This window comes from Perognathus longimembris, chromosome 3 (assembly GCF_023159225.1).
Source record: "Perognathus longimembris pacificus isolate PPM17 chromosome 3, ASM2315922v1, whole genome shotgun sequence".
Taxonomy (NCBI): Eukaryota; Metazoa; Chordata; class Mammalia; order Rodentia; family Heteromyidae; genus Perognathus; species Perognathus longimembris.
In genome coordinates, this window is record NC_063163.1 from 72,438,650 (window position 1) to 72,460,803 (window position 22,154).

The following is a 22,154-nucleotide window of genomic DNA, read 5'->3' on the forward strand; positions in this document are numbered from 1 at the left end:
ATCATTAGTCGCTAACTGCTTCCATACAAGCAAGGCCTTACGTGAAGGCGGCCAGTTCAGTATGACAGTTCTCAGCTTAGCGGAGGTGTTCTGAAACAATGGCGCTCTCTGCTGGCAGCTTGATGTCAGCTACATTTCCAAGAATAATCATTAGATATCATATTGCATATTATGAGTAAATCAGTGACTCAGCCTTCCTTACTCTTGTGCAGCAGGGAGACCGGAAGAGTGGGGAACACACACACACACACACACACACACGTATAAAATTTTGTCTTAGCTTTTGCATTTTCAAATCTAAGATCTGAGATTCCTTCTGTTATTGAAGAAACATTGTATGTGTGGGTGTGTGGTGTTTGCTGGTTGTGTGGTGGGGTGGGGGACTTGAACATAGGTCCTGGGCACTGTTCTGGAGCTGTTGGGCTAAAGGCTAGTGCCCTACCACTTGAGCCACAGATGATTTACGGCTTTTTTTTGGAGGGGGGTAGCCATTGGAGATAAGAGTCTCTGAGGCTTTCTTGCCTGGGTGCTGGCTTTGGTTCCTGATAATCACATTTCAGCCTCCTGAGTAGCTAGAATTATAAGCCACCAGTGTCTGGCTAAAGAAGAGGAAAGTTTAAAAATATTAGTATAATAATTTTAGTTATTAAGATGCAGGCTGGATGCTAGTAGCTCATGCCTGTAATTCTAGCTACTCAGGTGGCTGAAGTCTGAGGATTGTGGTTTATTCAGCCCAGTCCAGAAAGGCCATGATTCTCTCATCTCCAATTAACCATAAGAAAACTGGAAGTGGAGGTGTGGCCCAAAGAATACTAGCCTTGAGCAAATAGAGTTCAAAGACAGTGCTCAGGCTCAGTTCAAGTGCAGGACCAACCAATTTGAAAAAGTGTACAGAGGAGCTACCATTTCATAAAGCAGGCCATTTTTTTTGCTTGTTTGGATATTTTTAACAAAGGAATCTTTATTGTGATCGTAACATGCTTTGTGAACAAATAACTTTTACTCAGCACTTACTATGTGATAGGCCTTGTTCTAAGCTCTTTAGGAAAAACGTAAGACAAGTCAGCGTTAGGCCTGGCTAGTGCTGGTAGCTTGTCCCTGTAATCCCAGCCACTCAGGAGGCTGAATCTGAGGATCAGAGTTCAAAGCCAGGAGTGTCAGGAAAGTCTAGAAGACTCTTACCTCCAATTAACCTCCCCCAAACTGGAAGTTGAACTGTGACTCAAGTGGTAAAGCGTTAGTTTTGTGCATAAAAGAGACTGCGTCCAGGCCTTGAGTCAAGTCCCTGGATCAGCATCAATCAAAAACAAAAACAGGGGGTGGGGATATGGCCTAGTGGCAAGAGGGCTTGCCTCGGATACATGAAGCCCTCTCGGTTCGATTCCCCAGCACCACGTATACAGAAAACGGCCAGAAGGGGCGCTGTGGCTCAAGTGGCAGAGTGCTAGCCTTGAGCAAAAAAAAAAAAAAAAGAAGCCAGGGACAGTGCTCAGGCCCTGAGTCCAAGGCCCAGGACTGGCAAAATAAAAAAAACCCAAATGGAAACCAAAAACGTCAAGCACCGATCACTACATGTGTTCTGATGGAATCTGTGTCGGGTCCTCACGCCGAGATGTTACGTGTGGGAGGGAATCATGAGCCAGAGAAATTTTGATTGCCGAGAAGGAAAAGGGGCACGGACAAATCCCTTCCGTCTCCGGGGCCCGCGGTGGGAAGCGTCTGTGGGCGTCTGTTGCCATGGCGCCCGGTCGCTGCCCAGCGGCCAGCCCCGCCCTCGTGTCACGTGACAGGAGCCAGCACCGCCCCGCCCACTGCATCCCTGGTCCACGTGGTTCCGGTAGTAAAGATGGCGTCCACCATCCCGGCTTCCGCGGAGTCGGCCCCTCGGATCTTTCGGCTGGTGTCCGAATGCAGTCGCTCCAGGGCCCGAGCGGGGGAACTGCGGCTGCCGCACGGGCCGGTGTCCACTCCTGTGTTCATGCCCGTGGGCACGCAGGCCACCATGAAGGGGATCACTGCGGAGCAGCTGGACGACCTGGGCTGCCGCATCTGCCTGGGCAACACCTACCATCTGGGGCTGCGGCCGGTGAGCTGAGCGGATCGGGACGCGGGTGGGCGGCGTCGGGCGGCACCGGTCCTGACACGCCTCTGGCGCCCAAGCCACTGACGGGAATTTGGCTCCCCCGATTGGCCCGGGGCCTAGTTAGTAAAGGGCGGGAGAGCTTTGGGGGGACCCGGGATCGCACGCACCCCGTAACTAGACGCTCCCTCCACCCCACCCACTGCAGGGTCCCGAGCTGATCCAAAAGGCCCAGGGTCTCCACGGCTTCATGAGTTGGCCCCACAATCTGCTGACGGTGAGTGGGTGGGGCGGATGCCTCTGTGGGGGTCGGTCCACAGCCTCTAACCCCTTTGACAGCTCTGTGATGGGGGTTCCCTCAGGACAGCGGAGGCTTCCAGATGGTGTCCCTGGTGTCGCTGTCCGAGGTTACGGAGGAGGGCGTCCGCTTCCGTTCCCCCTATGATGGCAAAGAGACCCTGTTGAGCCCGGAGAGGTCGGTGGAGATCCAGAATGCGCTTGGTGAGCCTAACCCGTGGCGTGGGGAGCGGAGGGGGTTGGGAAGAGTCCTGGGTCTCCCCGGACAAAGATACACTCTTTGTACAAGATGTGCAAATAGTGCCCTTCCCACGCATGTTCTCCCATCCATCACCTGTACTTTCATCAGTTGCTTTGCTACTATTACTAATTTGTTGTCGATACTTCCAGAGTTTATGCAAATGCAAGTGAGTTTGAGTGTATTCTCTGATATCCTGCTATGAGAACATGCTATTCAGCTTGGACACTAGTGATCCATGCCTGTAATCCTCGCTACTTACAAGGCTGTGCTCTGAGGTTCGTGATTCAAAACTGGCCCAGGCAGGAAAGTCTGTAAGACTCTTATCTACAATGAAACTACCCAAAAGCCAGAAGTAGGGCTGTGGCTCAAGTGGTAGAAGGCCAGCCATGAGCAAAAGAAACCTAAGGAACAGTCTAGGCCCTGAGTTCAAGTACCAGGACCAACACAATCAATCAAATCTCGTTTTAAACCAGGTTAGGATGGCTGCCAAGGAGTCAGCCATCAGTGGCAGGCACAGCGGGGGTTCATTGTGTGCTCAGTAGGTGGCGGACTCGCCAGTGACAGTGTCCTGCCTCACCCTCAGGCTCCGACATCATCATGCAGCTGGACGATGTGGTCAGCAGTACTGTGACAGGCCCTCGAGTGGAGGAGGCCATGCACAGGTAAGCTGCGGTGTAGTTGTGGGAGGGGAATCCAGGCCCCTCCACTTCAACAGACCCCAGGGATTCACGACCAGGGCTCCCTTGCAGATCAGTACGTTGGCTGGACCGGTGCATTGCAGCTCATCGGCAGTGTGACAAGCAGAATCTGTTCGCCATCATCCAGGGTGGGCTGGATGCAGATCTTCGGATGACTTGTCTTGAAGGTAGAGGAAGCCAGGTGCTGGTAGCACCTGGCCTTGTTCATCACAGGCCTCCACACAGATCAGGCACGGGCATGCTGCTTCGTCAAAGGGTAAAATGAGCTGGGCTGAGATCTGAGGATCGCAATTCAAAGGCAGCGCAGGCAGAAAAGCCCATGAGACTTCTCTTATGTAACTACCAAAAAGTCAGGATTGGACAAGTGGTAGAGCCCCAACCTTGAGTGAAAAAAGCCAAGCAAGAGCACAAGGCCTTGAGTTTAAGCCCTAGTAGTGGCATTAAAAAAAAAAAAAAAAGTTGAGGCTGGGAATGTGGCCTAGTGGTAGAGTGCTCGCCTTGCATACATGAAGCCCTGGGTTCAATTCCTCAGCACCACATATATAGAAAAAGCCAGAAGTAGCGCTGTGGCTCAAGTGGTAGAATGCTAGCCTTGTGCAAAAGAAGCCAGGGACAGTGCTCAGGCCCCGAGTTCAAGCCCCAGGACTGGCAAAAAAAAAAAAAAAAGTGTGTTGAAAAGCCAAAACAGTTTCATCATGTTGGCTCAGGCTAGCCTGGAACTTTATTTCCTCCTGCCTCATCCTCTCTAGTGCAGGGATTGCAGGCAGGAGTCACCATGCCCAGTTCCAGTCCTAAATTTGAATGAGGTATTGACTCCTGTGATTTAGTGTCAACTGTACAGAATGGGAACAAAACCAAATTTTGTCAGGCTGCTGTCACTTGGCCACCATAGTATATCTGTGCCCTCAGAAATGATCAAGAGGGATGTGCCGGGCTTCGCCATTGGGGGCCTGAGTGGGGGCGAAAGCAAGGCCCAGTTCTGGAAGATGGTGGCGCTGAGCACCTCCAGGCTGCCTAAGGACAAGCCCCGCTACCTGATGGGGGTCGGGTATGTTGGGGACAGTGCCTTACCTTGGGGGTGGGGGACAGATCCCTCCGACTTTTTGGGGGTGCTGTCGGGAGTGATATAGCCCTGCTGCAGGGGAGATGAAGGTGGCTGGGAATGGGATCCACTGTGGGGTGGGGTCCACCTTCACTGGCCCTCCCTGGCTTCCTGCCTCTCACTAGCTACGCTACAGATCTCGTGGTCTGTGTGGCCCTCGGCTGTGACATGTTTGACTGCGTGTTTCCCACCCGGACAGCGGTGAGACCCTGGGCCAAGTGCAGAGAACTGTGGGAATCCAGGGGGGGTGGGCCCCAGAATGATGAAGACCCTGATGACCTTCCTCTCCCTCCCTTCTGCCCCTGCTCCAGCGCTTTGGCTCCGCCCTGGTGCCCACTGGGAACCTGCAACTGAAGAGGAAGCAGTATGCCAAGGACTTTGGCCCCATAGACCCGGATTGCACCTGCCCAACCTGCCAGAAGTAGGTGAAGAAGTGGGGGGCTGGAGGGTCCAGAGTGGGCCCCGCTAGACCACCGCCTGACCCCCTCCCCACTCAGGCACAGCCGGGCGTTCCTGCACGCCCTGCTGCACAGTGACAACACTGCGGCCCTGCACCACTTGACGGTCCACAACATTGCCTACCAGGTAGGGCTGGAGGGGGGGAGGCGTGTGGGTGCAGAGGTGCCCGGGGGACGGGCACTTTAGGGGTGTGTGTGTAGGGGGAGCCTGGGGGGGTGGGAGGTGGGGACTCTGGGGGCTGGGTGTGCAGGTGGGGAGATTCCCGGGGGGCGGGGACTTTGGGGGCGGGGCCAGTGACCACACTGTCTCCTGGCAGCTGCAGCTGATGAGTTCCATGCGCTCCAGCATCCTGGAACAGCGCTTCCCGGACTTTGTGCGGAGCTTCATGTGCACCATGTATGGGGACCCCAGCTTCTGCCCCGCCTGGGCCATCGAAGCCCTGGCCTCGGTGGGAATCGTGTTGAACTAAGCGGGCCACGGGAGAGGGAGGTTGGGGGGGCGGGGTGGAAGAGAACGGAATTTTTTTTTAAGGTTGTTTGTACTTTAAAAAAACAAAAAACTTTATAATTCTAACTAGCTTGTGTCTGTTTTCCTGGGGAGGCGACCTATCTGGGTCTCCTTCCTGGATGATGTCTCACCTTCTCCCTGATGAAAAGTAACTATACAAGTTAGGTGCAGTGGCTCAGGCTTGTAATCCTAGCCACTGGGGTAGCTGAGGTCTGAGGACAGAGGTTCAAAGCCAGCCCTGGCAAGAAAACTTCAAGTCGCTTATCTCCAATTAACTAGCAAAAAGTCGAAAGTGGAGCTGTCTTGAGTACAAAAATTAAATAACAGCATCCAGGCCCTGACTTCAAGCCCCAGTAAAAGCCAAACAGAATTGCGATATGGAGGCTCAGCCTTTAAATCCAGCTCCTTAGGAGGAGGAAATGTGGAGGATCATTGTTAGAGGCCAGCTGGGAGAAACAACATCCTCCCGATTAAGAAGCTGAGTGTGGTGGTGTGAATCTTTAATCCCAGCTTCATAAGATAGGTTGGTTAGGCAGCAAAGGCTGGTCCTAAGCAAAAACCACATGACTTTATTTAAAAAGTAAAAGGGGGGGTGTATGGCTCAAATGGTAGAATGCCTACCAAGTGTTAAAATGCAGTTCACACTCCAGTACCTTCAAGAACAAAATGAAAGAACCATGCAGAGCCCTGAGAGGGAGGGAAGAAGGGAGGGAAGGGGAGAAAATTTAGTAGCAACAGGTGATGGAAACAAGCCAGCACTAACCTGTGGGAGTACAAGTAGAGCTCTTTTCCCTGTGTCCCAGGCTTCCCAGGATCCTGAAGTGAGTACTCTTTCGCTGGAGTAGAAACAAATCTAAGGAGGGGAACTAGCTTCCCCAAGGTTAACGTCAAAGAGTTAGAGCTGTTTCAGGCTGATAACTCATGCCTGTAATCCTAGCTACTCAGCAGGTTGAGATCTGAGGATTGTGGTTCCCAGCCAGCCCGAGCCGGAAAGTCCGTGAGACAAGTCTTACCTCCAATTAACCACCAAAAAGTGGTAGAGCGCTCAAGAGTGCTAGCCTTGAACTGTAGTGCTCAGGGACTGCGCCCAGGCCCTGAGTTCAAGCCCCATGACTGACCCCCCCAAAAAACAACAACAACAACTTTGTTTTTTATTGTCTTGACTCTCAACACATCCCCTTTACCACTGGGCCATATCTACGGCTTAAGGCTTGACTTTAGGCTCCTCTTTCTAGGAGACACAAGTGTTGCTTGACTCAACTTCAGAGGGTCTTGGGACTCAGCTTTCAGAGCCCCTAGCAAGCTTGGAATTAAGATGCATTCTGGGACTTTGAGTGCTACGTAAATCAAAAACTGGAAAGGCCAACTACCGGGTCCCACCACGAGGTGCCGCCTTTTGGCGAGCAGGGTGAATCTTAACCTGAACTTCAGAAGACTGTGAAAGACAACAATCACCAGTTAGAACGAGAGTTCCTTTGATTGACAGATACAGTTCTCAATCAGAGTCAAGATTGGAACGTTAAAGCTCAGTCTCTTTTGCCTTATTGGTTGTCGAAGTGAAATGACATTAATATTGGCCAATAGAAAAATTTTAGGCAAGGTAGCGTCAAGTAACAAACCAGAGTTTGAGGCTCGATCTCTAAAATCATTGGCCATCTTTCAGACTGGCGGTTGTTTCTGCCAATAAACTCGTGGAACTCCCTGTTGGGCGGAGTCATCATGTCTTTTCTTGAAACTCCGCCTCCCTGGCCTTGACAACTCGATTTCCATTTCTACTGGCTGCCACAGAAGAGTGACGGTTTTTCCCTCCAATGAGCTCACGGGACGGTCTCTCGGAGGAAGGCTTACTCAGCTGTAGGCCTTAACTTCGCTTTCATTGGCTCACATGAATGAGTGACAGTAGTGCCAACCAATTCAAGGAGGCTTCAGGGGATTTTTTTTGGGGGCGCAGCCTCCCCGCCTCCCGGGCCAGGGCGGGGAGGTCGCTCCGGTCGGATGTCGCCTGAGAACCGGATGAGGCGGAGGAGGCGGCGACTGTGAGGCCGAGCCGGGAGCGGGCGTCGTCGCGCCGAGTCCCGGGGACAGGTTGGGGCGGGGGAAGCAACGGCCACAGACGTCGCGGGGCCAGGTCGTTGAGGAGAAAGTCGGGGAAGGTTAAGGCAAGCCGGGAGCGCCGGGCGCTCGGGGGGCCGGACCGCCGGCGCCATGGGCAACCGCGGGATGGAAGAGCTGATCCCGCTGGTCAACAAGCTGCAGGACGCCTTCAGCTCCATCGGCCAGAGCTGCCACCTGGACCTGCCGCAGATCGCCGTGGTGGGCGGCCAGAGCGCCGGCAAGAGCTCGGTGCTCGAGAACTTCGTGGGCCGGTGAGCGAGCGCGGCGGGTGGCGGGCGGGCGGGCGGCGGCGGCCTAGGCGCGGAGGGCGGGCGGCCTCGGGAATGGCGCGCCCTGCGCGAACGGCGTAGCCGCGGCGCTTGCGTGCGTGCGGGCGCCTGGGACGGGCACCGGGGAGGCGGGCCCTGCCCCGCGGGGGGCGGCGACCACGCAGGTCTGCGTTCCCCGGGGTGGTCGCGCCGGGCGTGTGCGGTGGACACCCCTCTTCGTGGTGCGTGGAGTCCCGGCTTTCAGAGGTGACATGGTGGTGGTGATGGTGGTTATTATTTTCCCCGTCAGTCGTGGAGGGGGGAGGGCTTGGATATCTTCAGGGGGTGACTGCTGCCATCTGCATGGGCTTCCTACCTCCCCCATCCCCCGTCCCACTCCCGCGCCGTTTTTGCTTGGTTTTACGACCGGTACCATTTGGCTGTCCATCTGTCCAGACCCACCCGGAAGTCCCCTGCTGTCCGGCTAACTGTCCCCGAGTGACCTCTGTCGGCCGGCGGGTCTCCCATCTGTGCCCCCTCACAGACTTTCTAAAGCTGGGGGGAGGGGGGAGCTCCTCGTGTCTGATGGCCCCCAGCTCGCCTCTGCTGTCAGGATGGCTGGGCTCGAGGGCATGGGGGAAGAGGACCTCGCCTGTCTGCGTCTCCCAGGCTGGCTTTTCCCTCTCCTCCGTGTCCCAAAGCTGGCTTCTTTTCTTTAGAAGCGACTCCATCTCGTCTGACCACCCTCAGTATCCGCCCATCACTAGTCGGGCAGCCTCTGTCTCTGTCCCGCCCCCAGAGAATGCCGGGGGAGAAAAGAACCAAAAGAGTAAGCGTGAACTTTTTCTCTTCTCAGTTGCAAGTTAGAGCTCACAGAGAACTTTCTAGAATTCTTTCCTGGATCATCCTATCACAGCATCCCAGGGTCTCTGTGAGCGCAGGGGTTCGTTCAGCTAGCAAATTGGGAAGCCCTCCTCATAGCTGGTGCATCAGGCTCTTGCCTAGTCCGGCTTGGGGAGCAAGAGCTGGGCTGCAGCCCTCTTTGTCTTGGGGGGAACAGCTGAGAAGTTTTGGGGGCGCCCTCCTCCCCAGCTGTCCAGCAGGCAAGCTCTTGTACCTGGCTGCTCCTGGGATTCAGGAAGTGCATGAATGAGCACTGTCTGGGTTGGTTCACTCCTTGCCCTTCCCCCTTGCTGCTTTGCCCTTCCCTCCCACATGGGCGGGCTCCATCTGTTCCAGGAAGTCGGGTTTGTGCTGGTGTGACTGCCTAGCGATAACATCCGCGTGGCTGGATCCCTCATTCCTCCATGTAGCTATTGGTTATCAGCTCTTTCTCCTGGGTGGCACCGTTGAGATGGGCCAAGAGCTGAGAAAAGCCATCAGGCCCGGCGCCCAGCATTGCTCCTGCCTTCCCAGGGCCCTGAGGTTTTTCTTCCTCTTGTCTGTGCCAGACACACTGCCCTGTATTTACCGGGGCAGAAAGGTGCCAGGAGTATGGCAGCCAGGTCCACTTTGGCCCCTCTGCCATGGCTGCTTTCCTTCCTGCCCAGGCTTGCATGGACATCTGCAACCCTGTGCTTCATTTGCCTGTGCCCATAATGGCCCTGAACAAGAATGGGGAATGCCTGCGGTGACACCGTGTGTTGTGTTCCCCATCAGTGCTGCTGTGGCTCAGAGTGCTAGAGTGCTAGCCTTGAGAGGAAAAAGCTCAGGCCCTGAGTTCAAGCCCCACGTTCACCTGAAAAAAAAAAAAAGAATGAAAAGAAAAAGTGCTCCCTTCGGTTTGGCAGAGAGATAGGTGTATACCTATAATCCCAGCTACTCTGAAAGCTGAGGCACAAGGAACTTAGGCTCAGCGTGGGAAAGAGCCTTGCAAGCCGCCCCCAGCAAGTTCCAGGCCCTCTGTTCAAACCCCAGTACACACACACACACACACACACACACACACACTGCTTTGAAAGGATGTTTTCTTTTGCCAGGTGGCAGCGGCTCACACCTGCAATCCTAGCCACTCAGAAAGTTAATATCTAAGGATCACAGTTCAAAGCCATCCAGGGCAGGAAAGTCCATGGAACTTTTTTTTTTTTTTTGCCAGTCCTGGGGCTTGAACTCAGGGCCTGAGCACTGTTCCTGGTTTCTTTTTGCTCAAGGCTAGCACTCTACCACTTGAGCCACAGCACTACTTCTGGCTTTTTCTGTATATGTGGTGCTGAGGAATTGAACCCAGGGCTTCATGTATACAAGGTGAACACTCTACCACTAGGCTACAGTCCCAGCCCCAAGTCTATGGAACTCTTATCTCCAATAAACTACTTAAGAAAAGCCAAAAATGGCTCAAGTGGTAGAGTGCTAGCCTAGAGCAAAGTAAGCTCAAGGACAGCGGCCAGGTCCTGAGTTCAAGCCCCCGGACTGACAAAAGAAAAGAAAAAAGTTCACTTTCACAAGCACTGGTGGCTTATGCATGTAATCCTAGCTACTCAGGAGCCTGGGATCTGAGAATCATGGTTTGAAGCCAGCCCAAGCAGGAAAGTTCATGACTCTTTCTCCATTTAATCACTAAAAAGCTGGAAGTGGTGCTGTGGCTCAAGTAGTAGAGTGCTAGCCTTGAGCACAAAAGCTCAAAAACAGCGCTCAGGCCCTGAGTTCAAGTCCCAGGACCAGCACAAAAACAAAAATCAGTAATTCAGTGCTCACAAAGCAGCAGTAAGTAGAAAGGCCTGCTCTTTGAGAAAAACTTTTAAGTCTTTATTTTTTTTTTTAATTTCTGGAATGCAAGTGAGACCTCAGCAGCAAAGCTTTGCTAGCATGGGACCTCAGGTGGGTCTTGCTTCCTTTTTTCTTTTCCTCATTATGTAGCCCAGGCTAGCCTACAACTCCAGATCCTCCTTCAGCCTCTGTAGTGAGGGGATTACAGCTATGCGCTCCTGTGCCTGGCTTGGGCCTTCGAATTCCCCTCCCTAGTTCCTTCTGAGCTTTTTGGCCACACAGAGCCAGAGTGTGTGCCACAGGCCTCAGGGTTGCAGGGACTGCTTGCTTTCATTGCCTCTTCCTTGTGGGTAAGGCTAGTCCAAATGCAAAGGGCCTAGTGAGCTCGGTCCTGGTTTCAGGCTTACAAAGTTGGCCCTGGGCTCAGAGTTAGTTGCCACTGCATAAAAAAAAAAAAAAACCAGATGTGTGTGTGTGTGTGTGTGTGTGTGCACATGCACACATGTGCACATGTGCACACATGCATGAACTTGCGTTCTGGGGCTTCTTCTCAGGGCATGGGCGCTGTCCCTGGGCTTTTGTGCTCAAGGCTAGCTCTACCATAGCTCCACTTCCAACTTTTTGGAAGTTTATTAGAGAGAAGAGTTTCACAGAAAGACTTTCCTGTCTGAGCTAGTTTCAAACCGATCCTCAAATCTCAGCCTCCTGAATAGCTAAGGGTTCCATCCTCAATCAAGAAGTGGGAGTGTAGCCCACTTCCGTAGCTCATGCCTGTAATCCTAGTCAGGAAGCCATTTAAGGAAGGAGTGAGGCAGGATGATTGAAGGTTTGAGGATAGCCTGGACTTCCTCCTCCAAAAAAGAAAAAAGGAAATTCTCTGTGGTCATTGTGCTAAGAGAAATGAGTCAAAAGGACAAACAAGCCCGGAGGCAGTGGCTCACACCTGTTATCAAAGCCACTTGGGTGACTGAGATCTGAAGATCTGCAGAAGCTGCCAGCCTGGATGAGAACGTCCGGGAGGGACTCTTACCTCCAGTGAAGCCGGAAGTAGAGCTGTGACTCAGGAGATAGAGTGCTAGCCTTGCACAAAAATATCCTCAGGGTCAGCTCCCAGACCCTGCGGTTCAAGCCCCTGGATGGATGAGTTAATGGTTTACCCACCTGTTCCCTAGCTCCCCCGGATTATTAGCCAGCTCCACAAGGCCCTGCCCACTCTGGAAGCCTTGGAGTTTGAGACTTCTGGCTTGTCCACCTTGAGTCAGCGGAGACTACTAACTGTGGTAGAGCTTGACTTCCTCTGATCTCTGTCCTCTTGCCCCAGGCTAGCCCCCTGGGACAAGAGCGGATGAGGAGTGGTCCCAGTGGCTCTGGTACCTGAGAAGTTTAGGTTCTAGCTTGAATACTTTAAGCTGGGCTTGGCCTTGTGAGCAGCTTACCATTTGTGCCTCAGTTTCCCCCAGAGGAAGATACCCAAAACCCTGCCTGGGGATGTTAGCATTTGAACCAGAAAAGGAGAAAAGTGGTAGGCAATGGTAGGAGTTACAGAAAGGAAGGATAAAGAAAGGAGAGATTGTGTGTGTAAATATTTTTTTTTCTTTCTTCTGGTACTTAAATTTAAGGCCTTGAGTTTGGCTTTCTTGCTCATAGCTGGTATTCTACCACTTGAGCCATGCCTCCAGTCTGACATTTTGCTGATTAGCTGATTATTTTGGAGACTCGTGGGCTTTTCTGCCTAGGCTGGCTTCAAACTGAGATCCTCCAGGTCTCAGCCTCCAGAGTAGCTAGGATTACAGAGGTGAGTCCCCAGAGCCCAGCTGTATTATTATTATTATTTATTTTTTGCCAGTCCTTGGGCTTGAACTCAGGGCCTGAGCACTGTCCCTGAGCCTGTCTGTGCTCAAGGCTAGCACTCTACGGCTTGAGCCACAACACTACTTCTGGTCTTTTCTGTTTCTGTGGTGCTGAGGAATCGAACCCAGGGCTTCATGAATGCTAGGCAAATACTCTACCACTAGGCCACATTCCCAGCCCCTCAGAGACTCCTTTTCTCACAACTCCCCCTCCAGCTTTCTGCTGGTTATTGGAGAGGAAAACTCTTACAGACTTTCCTGCCTAGGTTGATTTTGAACCTCAGTCCTCAGATCTCAGCCTCCTGAGTAGCAAGGATGTTTATGTGGGACTGAGTAATCCAGCCCAGGGTTTCCTGCTTGCTAGGCAAGCCCTCTACCATTAAACCACACTCCCAGCCCCTGTATTACATTTCCAGTTGGAAAATCAGGTGACACTTAACATTTGAGCAGACTTGACAAAGGCTGGGAAGGAGACTGGGAAGAGCATTGCAAGCTGTAGGAACAGCCTGTGCATAGGCCCTGCAGTGAGAAGACAAGGTCTATCCAAGAGGAGTTGGAGTAGGATGGCCAGGGAGGGATCTGAACCTGGAGAAAACAATCCAGGGCTCCCTTTGTTCTCTACGCACCTGCCCCAGGCAGAGAGAGCTCTCTCCTGATTGGCAGCTTAACCCTGACTTCCTCAGTAGGCAGTTTCTGCACACTGTAGGGCCGTGTGCCATTTTCCCAAGGACTGGAAGCAGCTGCGAGTGGCTCCATCCTCAGCCGCGCTCACATTGGCTTGTGTTGTGCCTTGGTGGGTGCTGGGCAGATGCATGTTGGGTGCCCATGGCTGCATCTGTGTGTCGGGCATGAGGTAGCCACCCAAGGGCTGCTTTGATCCCAGACAGATCTTGGGTGTTCAGACCACTTTAGAAATGAAGGACTTGGTTCCTGTCGATTTCCCTTTGGGGCAAAACCAAATTGCATCCTGAAGAGGCTGTGCAAGTCCCTGTCAGGTGAGGCAGTCTCTGTGCTCCAGACTGGGCCAGCACCCAGGAGAGTCTGTAGGTGTTGAGGGGTGTGGCTCTTCCCATATCCAGTCCCAAAGCAGTGGTCTCACTTGTCTGAGCTCAGTTTCCCTGGCTGGGAAATGGGCTTGTGATTATTTCTAACTCCAGTTAACCACCAAAAAAAAAAGTCAAAAGTAGAGCTGTGGTTCAAGTGGTAGAGTGCCAGCCTTGAGCAAAAAACAAACTCAGAGCCAGTGCCCAGGTCCTGTGTTCAAGTCCTAGGATGGGGACACAAACACACAATAACCAACAAGAGACTATCTGAAAAGTAATGAAAGCTGAAAGGGCTGGTTGATGTGGTTCAAGTGGTAGAGCATCCGCCTAGCAAATGTGAGGCCCTAAGTTAAAATCCTAATACTGCCTCCTCCTCTCTCCCCCAAAGGCCAAAGAACAAACAAGCCAGGCCATGTAGATGATCTCCTTTGGTGGTTCCCAGTTTGGTTTGTAAGGTGAAGGACAAATAGTATGATTTAGCTCTGGGCTGTACCGGTGGGTTTTGGGAGTGCTCTCAGTTTAGGGACAATGACCCCCCCATAGTTACTGATATTGAAATTTGCCGGGAGCACTCTGGATTCTTTGAGTGAAGATGGGCCATAGCCTTGTGGGCGGTTCTAAACTTAAGAGTTTTTAGAACTCAACTAAGGAGCTGGGCCTGGAATGGAACCCCATCTTTCACATTTGCATTTGGCCTCAAGCCACTGCTGCCAAGCTTTTGGTTGATTTGAATGAAAATGCTGAAATTATAGGCTCCTCAACAGCTGGACAAAATGGGAGCATCCGCTAAGCTCTCATTTACTGGGACAAAGCCAAGTGCATGTTGTAATTAGGCCCTTTATTGTGTCAAAGCTTTGAGAAAAAATGCAGGCAATAATGAGGTACTTACAGGGCATTAGCTGCAAGCCTGAGTGAAAGGGAGAAAAGTTTCCTGCCTCCCAAACAAGATGGCACACGAGAGAAAGGGCTCCCACTTCTGGGTGCATTTGGGGTTCCTGCCTCTGCTGGGGGGCAGGGATTTTCATGGAGTCACCCTCGGCTTCAATGGGGCAGCGGGGCGGGAGGTGGGGGGCTGGATGAATATCCTGTTGGATGCTACTGTATGTTTGTGACAAGAATTCTTTTTTTTTTTTTGCCTGTCCTGCTGCTGTGGGCCTGGCTTTCAGGCACCAATGGGATGGGCAGGTGTGGGCCTGGCTTTTGGAATGGAGCCCAGTGACCGACATGGCACTTAAGGACAGGGCCAAAGCCACACATGGAACAACTTTTTGTTTGTTTGTTTTTGTTTTTTTGCCAGTCCTTGGGACTTGAACTCAGGGCCTGAGCCCTGTCCCTGGCTTCTTTGTGCTCAAGGTTAGCACTCTACCACAGCGCCACTTCCAGCTTTTTCTATATATGAGGTGCTGAGGACTCGAACCCAGGACTTCATGTATACGAGGCAAGCACTTTACCAATAGGCCATATTCCCAGCCCTGGAACAGCTTTTTTTTTTTTTTTTTTTTTTTTGTGTGTGTGTGTGTGTGTGCGCGCGCGCACGCACGCGTACGCCAGTCCTGGGGCTTGAACTTGGCCTGGATGCTGTTCCTGATCTTTTTGTTCAAGGCTAGTGCTCTACCACTTGAGGCACAGCTCCACTTCCAACTTTTTGTGGTTAATTGTAGATAAGTGTCTCGTGGACTTTTCTGCCCTGGCTGGCTTCGAACCACAATCCTCAGATCTCAGCCTCCTGAGTAGCTAGGATGACAGGTGTGAGCCACCAGTGACTGGCCATGGAACAACTTTGGATCCTCCAGATCTTGTCAGGTTATTAGCTGTGTGTCCAGCCAGGAGTTGGGGAGGCTGAGCTGGACAGAGAACAGGTAAACAGGTGATTGAATGAAGAATATTCTAAATCATGACAAGTGCAGTGAAAATGTGGGGGTGGGGGTGGAGGTGTTAGTGAGCAAGAGGGGCTGCCCGGTGGGTGCCCTGCACTTGCACCTGCCTTTTAGAGACCAGGGGCACAGTTCCCAGTCAGAGGGAACAGCAGGTACCCCAGCTTCCATACATGCCTGGCCCACCATGTTACTGCTGGTGATTTGGGACGACCCAGTGGGCCCATGACAGTTGGGAAACTGGGCGTCCGTTGCCTGACTATAAATCAGTAGTGCAGGATGACAGTGTACACAAGGAAATGGTGGCTGATGAGGGCGAGCCCACTCCTGCCCTGTCCCGTCCTCCCAGCCTCACTTGGCAGTGCCATGGTCAGTTTGGAGTCTCTCCTGCCGTACCTCTCTCATGTATTTGTGTACATGCCAGTGCCTAGAGATAATACACCACATTTTGAAAGGATGTCGGTTCTTTTTGTTGTTGTTGTTGTTGTGTGTGTGTGTGTGTGTGTGTGTGTGTGTGTGTGTGTGTTTTGGCAGTCCTGGGGCTTGGACTCAGGGCCTGAGCACTGTCCCTGGCTTCTTTTTGCTCAAGGCTAGCACTCTGCCACTTGAGCCACAGCGCCACTTCTGGCCGTTTTCTGTATATGTGGTGCTGGGGAATTGAACCCAGGGCCTCATGTATGTGAGGCAAGCACTCTTGCCACTAGGCCATATCCTCAGCCCCTGTTGTTGTGTTTTCTTGAACTATGTCATCCTGGTTATGTCAGTCAAGAACTAGGTTTCTACCTTGTGCTAGTGGCTCAGGCCTGTAATACTAGTTAGTTAGCAGGCTGAGATCTAAGGATCATAGTTCGAAGCCAGCTGGGACAGAAAAGCTCAGAGATAGCACCTCCACCCTGAATTCAAGCCCCAGGACACACACACACACACACACACACACACACACACACACACACACACCCCTGATTTTCTAACCACTTAGCACCCCCTAACCACTTAGCACCCCCTGAGAGATCTTTCTGTGTTGCTACATTTGCATCTACAGCTCAGAGCAAAGGGCAGGAAGGGCAGGTCACAGTGCTGCCATGATTGTCCCAGTGACGGGCAGCAGGCCCTCACCTCCCGCATGTGCCATGTCCACAGAACCCAAGGAGCCTAACTCCCTAGAAGGAAGCAGGAAAAGATTGATTTGTACATGGATGCTGAAGTTCTGAGTGGGAAGACTTGAACCCAGTGCCTCAGCCTTCCTGGGTGGCCTCAGCTTAGACTGGCTAGCCTGTGCCTCACCCCTGGTTCGTCATCTTTGCCAACCTTTTTCCTTGGGCTGGGAGTGTGCTTTGGCATATTTCCTGAGTGTGAGGCCCTAAGGTGTTGTGTTTGTTTTTGATGGGTGGAAGTAAGGATTAGAGTCACGGCTTGGTAGGCAGGTGCTCTGCCACTTAAGCCATGCCTCCAGTCCTTTTGATGGCATTTTGCTTGCTTGTCAAGTCCTAGGGACTTGAACCTCTACATGGACCTCTACATCTGGCTCTTCCTGTATTCATGACTGGTCATGCATGGTCCAAAGATATCTTTGCCTGGGTTTCTGCTTGATGGTGGTGGCTGTTCCCATACTAACCACAGCAAGGAGCAGAGAGGAAATACCAGCATTCAGCTGAGATCCTGAGATGGGACAGCTTGGGGTCTGTCTGGGGGAGATGAGGCCGAGGTGGGTCCCTCCCTGAGCTGTCCTCTCTGAGTCCTGCTTCCTGTTTAGGGCCTGTAGCTGTGGCGGGTGTGGGCATCATTGGTTGTGGAGATCCTTCTGTAGGTGGGCTGCAGTAGCTATGCCTGTCATCCTAGCTACTCAAGAGTCTGGGACCTGAGGATCACAGTTCAAAGCCAGCCTGGAAATAAAACTCCTTGAGACTCTTTTCTCCCAAGAAGCTAGAAGTAGAGCTGTGGCTCAAATGGTAGAGTGCCAGCTTTGAGTGAAAAAACTAAAGGAGAGGGCTGGGGATATGGCCTAGTGGCAAGAGAGCTTACCTCGTATACATGAGGCCCTGGGTTCAATTCCTCAGCACCACATATACAGAAAACGGCCAGAAGTGGCGCTGTGGCTCAAGTGGCAGAGTGCTAGCCTTGAGCAAAAGGAAGCCAGGGACAGTGCTCAGGCCCTGAATTCAAGGCCCAGGACTGGCCAAAAAAAACCAAAAAACTAAAGGAGAATGCACCCAGGCTCTGTGTCCAAGCCCCAGTACTGTGGTACCCCCTACCCCCCCCCAAAAAAAACAACCCTCCAAAAACCAAAATTGACCACATGTGATTGTGGCTCAGAAGCCAGCAGACCAGTCCAGGACTCCAGGGACACCCCAACACCCCGGTAAAGGAGGCTGCTTGTCTCCTGATACATTTCCCTGGCATCCTTTAGGACTTACCAGGCTGGTGGGGGAGCCATATGACAGAAACTGTCGCAGCTGCCTGACACCCGCCTGCGGGTGGTACGCCCTGGCACGGCCAGGCCAGCCCTAGAGGAAGCCCCCGAAGTGGGCAGAGGACACTGTCCCATCTGTACCGGCCACGAGACTCCATCTTCTCTGTTCATAAACAGGGTCGGTCCTGCCTAGAGGCTGGCAGCCAGCCAGCCTTGTGCCCACAGCCCTGCCAGCAATGAGCTTGGTGGCTTTGCTAGGGTGTTTTGGTATCTTGTTGTGTAGCTCTGGCTACCCTAGAACTCGCCATCATTCTGCCTCTGCCTCTGAATGCTGGGGTCACAAGCATGTGCCCCCTTGCTTTGTTGGGTCTCTGCGTTTGGAATTGCTCTTTTCTACAAGGCAGGGCCATGGAGAGCAGGCACCCAGACATCAAAGCATGCCCTGAGCACCCCCAGCTATGGCGGCATCCTGTGGTCTTGGTTGGTGTGTCTTCTTGTATGGCAACACCAAGTTCCTTACCAGCTGGCAGAAGCCAGTCAGACTCAGCCCAACTTTTGTGAGCCTTGGTGGCTCCACTAGCCTTGGGGCATCTGGAGGCCCAGCACTCAGGGGGGAGGTCCCACCTGGAATTTGCTCTCAGCATGCTTGCTAACACTCTACTGTTGTGAGATTATGTGTGTGTACATGCGTGCATGCACACCCATGTGCGTGCCTGTGTGTGTGTCCAGCTGGGGTTTGAACTCAGAGCTGTGCACTGTTCATGAGCTTTTCTTTTTTTTTTTTTTTGGGCCGGTCCTGGGCCTTGGACTCAGGGCCTGAGCACTGTCCCTGGCTTCTTCCCGCTCAAGGCTAGCACTCTGCCACTTGAGCTACAGCGCCGCTTCTGGCCGTTTTCTGTATATGTGGTGCTGGGGAATCGAACCTAGGACCTCGTGTATCTGAGGCAGGCACTCTTGCCACTAGGCCATATCCCCAGCCCTGTTCATGAGCTTTTTGCTCAAGTCTGATACTCTACCACTTGAGCCACAGCTCCACTTCTGGCTTTTTGCTGGTTACTTGGAGACAAGGGTTTCACAGAGTTTCCCTGCACTGGCTGGCTTTGTAAATCCTCAGATTTCAGCCTCCCGAGTAGCTAGGATTACAGGTGAAAGCCACCAGCACCCAGGTAAGAACTCTTGTTTTTGTTGTTGGTGGTTGTGGGGCTTGAACTCAGGGCCTGGGAGCTATTCCTGAGCCTTTTTGCTCAAGGCTAGTATTCTACTCTACCACTTTGAGCCACAGTGCCACTTCCAGTTTTCTAATTGTTTATTGGAGATAAGTCTCATGGACTTTAAGTAAAGGAATTACTTTACTTACTGTAAAAATACAAAGAAGTGGGGCTGGGGATATAGCCTAGTGGCAAGAGTGCCTGCCTCGGATACATGAGGCCCTAGGTTCGATTCCCCAGCACCACATATACAGAAAACGGCCAGAAGTGGCGCTGTGGCTCAAGTGGCAGAGTGCTAGCCTTGAGCGGGAAGAAGCCAGGGACAGTGCTCAGGCCCTGAGTCCAAGGCCCAGGACTGGCCCCCCCCCCCAAAAAAAAAATACAAAGAAGTTACTCTGGAAGGAAGTTCATGGAGTAAGCGGATGCTCAGCAGATCTTTTTCATTGTGTTGCCCTCCCTTCCTCTTCCCATCGCTCCCTTCTCCTCCCTCTCCCTGCCCTTCTTTCTTCCCTTTCCTTCCCTTTCTCCTTCCTGTTTTCTTTCTTTCCTCCTGTGATTTCAGGTGGACACCACTGTGCCCAGCTTTTCTCCCTCTATTTCTCTGTGTGTGTGCCCTGCTCATCCACCCAGTGCCCTTGGAACTCTTATCAGAAGCCCCCCCCCCCCCCCACTCCATAGTCCAGAGTCTATGGGCTGTCGTCATCTCAGATACTCAAGAGGCAGAGACTGGGAGGATTGCAGCGTGAGGCCAGCTCAGGCCAACAGGGAGACCTCATCTCTCAATCAGCAAGCCTGTGTATGCCTGCCATTTAAGCTACATGGGGGTTAGGTCCATGCTGGCCCAGGTAATAATGCAACACCCTCTTTGAAAAAGAACTCAAGCAGCTAATAAATGAGGTGCGCATCACACCTATAATCCTAGCTACTCTGGAGGCTGAAATCTGAGGATCATGGCTTTGAAGCCAGCCCAGGCTGTAAACTCCATGAGACTCTTACCTGTCTAACAAAATACCCCAAAATGCTAGATGTGGCGCTGTGGCTTAAATGGTAGAGTGCTCACCTAGGGAACAAAAACTGAGACAGTGCTCAGGTCCAGAGTTCAAGCCCCAGGACTGGCAAAAAAAAAGGCTGAAGGTGTGGCTCAAGTGGTAGAACACCTACCTAGCAAGCTGGAGGCTCCAACTTCAAACCCCAGGACTGCAGGAGGAAAAAAATAGGTGTACCTTTGGCTCTGTGTGTGTGTGTGTGTGTGTGTGTGTGTGTGTCTGTGTCTGTGTCTGTGTGTCTGTGTGTCTGTGTCTGTGTGTGTCTGTCTGGTACTAAACTCAGCTCATCAGTTTTTCTCACCACATCCCCTTTTTGCCCCTGGATCTCCCGTGACATTTCCTGGCCACACCTCCTCGCCACCCTCCAACCGGCTGTGCATATTTTGGCCACGCCTCCTCACCTCCCTCCAGTCAGGGCTGTGTCTGTCTTGGCCATGCCTCCTCACCACCCTGAGTGGGGGCTGAGCCTGTCTGGGCCCTGCTCTTCCTGACCTTGGCATCAGTAGAACTTGCCTCACTTGGGGCTTATCTGCTGTTTTCTCACGGTTAGCCGGGGCTGTCAGCTTGATGCACAAGGTCACGGTAGTGAGGCGCCCTTGTCTTCTGCCAGTCTGTCAGGAGTCCAGGATATCAGTATTAGTAGATTCGTCACTGGGGTGGGAACTGCTCTCTTGGTGGGCATGGTGTCTGCCAGCTTTCTCCTGAAAAGTTACAGTTTTCTTCTTTGCGTTTTCTGCTTTGGAAGACTCTGGGTTTTTGTTTGTTTGGTTCTGGGGTTTGAAGTAAAGGCCTTGGGCTTACTGGACAGTCACTCTGTTACAGAATCAGCCCCTAGCCCCTTTTGCTCTTAGTTTATTTTTCAGCTAGAGTCCCCTGCACTGCTCTCTGACTGTGATCTTCCCACCTCCACATCAGGAGTAGTTAGGATTACAGGCATGTGCCACTGTGCTCATTCCCCCCCCCCCCCGTGTGTTTTCACACTGCTGGTGATAGAACCACAGGCCTCAAGCATTTACCACCGAGGCAAGGGCTCAGTCCTGACTTAGCTCGTTTTGGTTTGGGTTGGTTTTTGTATAGGAACATCCAGGTTTTCTAGGACAATTGCTTGGAAATACCATCCTTTCTCCATGGATTGGCCTTGGTCAGAAATCCATCAGCACATTTGTGAGGGTTCTTTGAGGCTTGAGCCTGAGGCTCCTTGAGCCCTGATCTGGGAATCTGTTTATTTGTCAAAGCCCAATTTCTCTCTCTCTCTTTCTCTGTCTTGTCTAAGATCTGGACTCAATCTGTGTATTTGATGCATTCACTCATTGGCAGGTGCCCTCCCACCTGAGCCATGCCTCCAACCCTTCAATTTCTCATTTTTTGGTAGTTTTCTGGTCAGTCTTAAAATTAAACTGTATAAAACCTCTTTGTTGCTGTTCTGAATTGTTTTGGCTATTCTGGAGTCTATTGAATATATATATGTACGTATGAATAGGTATGTGTGTATATAAATTATATATACTTAAATCTATAATCCTAGCTACTCAGGAGGCTGAGATCAGAGGATCAAAGTTTGAAGTCAGCAGCCCCTTTTGGAAAGTCCATGAGCCCATCTTTTCCAAGGAACCACCAAAAACTGGAAGTGGAGTTGTGGCTCAAGACGGACAGTGCCTAGGTCCTGAGTTCAAGGCCCAGGACCAACACACACACACACACACACACACACACACACACACAAATTGCCAGGTTCTACCCACCCCAGGGACCTTATCACATGCTGTTTTCTATCCCTGGCTGCTTTTCCTCTCATGTAGCTAGCTGTAGGCTCACTCTGTCCATTTCATCAGGCCTCTGTTCAAGTGTTTCCTCCCCCAAGAAGCTCTCCTGGCCACTTGTACTGTGTCTCCCCTCGTTCTTCCATCTCCTTGCCTCTCTGCGTTTCTGGAAGAATCCAGGGCCTCACACTTCCAATCAAGCTCTTCACCCCTTGAGGTACTGAGTGTGGGATGCCAGGTGTGTGCCACCACACCTGTGCGTTTTTCCTTTTCATGGCCTAATTATATTCCATTGTGTGGTGTTGTGGTCTGGTTAATCCAGTTGCCTCTCCCTGGACATTCGGCTCTCAGGATAGCCACCACCACTGTGTGGATCTGTGTACGGATTTGAATGTTCGTGTCATCTGCCTTGGGTGTGAGCATGGAAGGAGAATTACTAGGGCTTTCCCCAACGTTCCCAGCAGCCCCATGGAGCATTCCACCTTCTCCACATCCTCCCAGATTTGCTGT

At 52.2% G+C, this 22,154-nt stretch overlaps 2 protein-coding genes across 11 annotated transcripts in view; both read left to right on the top strand.

Annotated features, from left to right (window-relative positions):
• The first annotated feature begins 1,846 nt into the window (after nucleotides 1-1,846).
• On the top strand, nucleotides 1,847-5,386 carry Qtrt1 (queuine tRNA-ribosyltransferase catalytic subunit 1). Its single transcript, XM_048342277.1, has 10 exons — nucleotides 1,847-2,086; nucleotides 2,289-2,357; nucleotides 2,443-2,581; nucleotides 3,202-3,280; nucleotides 3,368-3,483; nucleotides 4,226-4,364; nucleotides 4,544-4,619; nucleotides 4,730-4,839; nucleotides 4,916-5,003; nucleotides 5,194-5,386. Exons 1-10 carry the CDS (start codon nucleotides 1,847-1,849, stop codon nucleotides 5,344-5,346), a joined length of 1,209 nt encoding a protein of 402 aa, XP_048198234.1. The 3' UTR covers nucleotides 5,347-5,386.
• Nucleotides 5,387-7,360: 1,974 nt separating this feature from the next.
• Nucleotides 7,361-22,154, top strand: part of Dnm2 (dynamin 2) — an 80,291-nt gene continuing 65,497 nt past the window's right edge. For 5 of the 10 annotated variants that reach the window (XM_048342215.1, XM_048342217.1, XM_048342219.1 and 2 more), the window contains exon 1: nucleotides 7,361-7,750. In XM_048342215.1, coding sequence (XP_048198172.1) covers nucleotides 7,590-7,750 — 161 coding nt within the window. In that variant the 5' untranslated portion in view covers nucleotides 7,361-7,589. The remainder of the gene's footprint in view (nucleotides 7,751-22,154) is intronic. The other 5 variants (XM_048342214.1, XM_048342216.1, XM_048342218.1 and 2 more) reach the window with 1 other exon arrangement.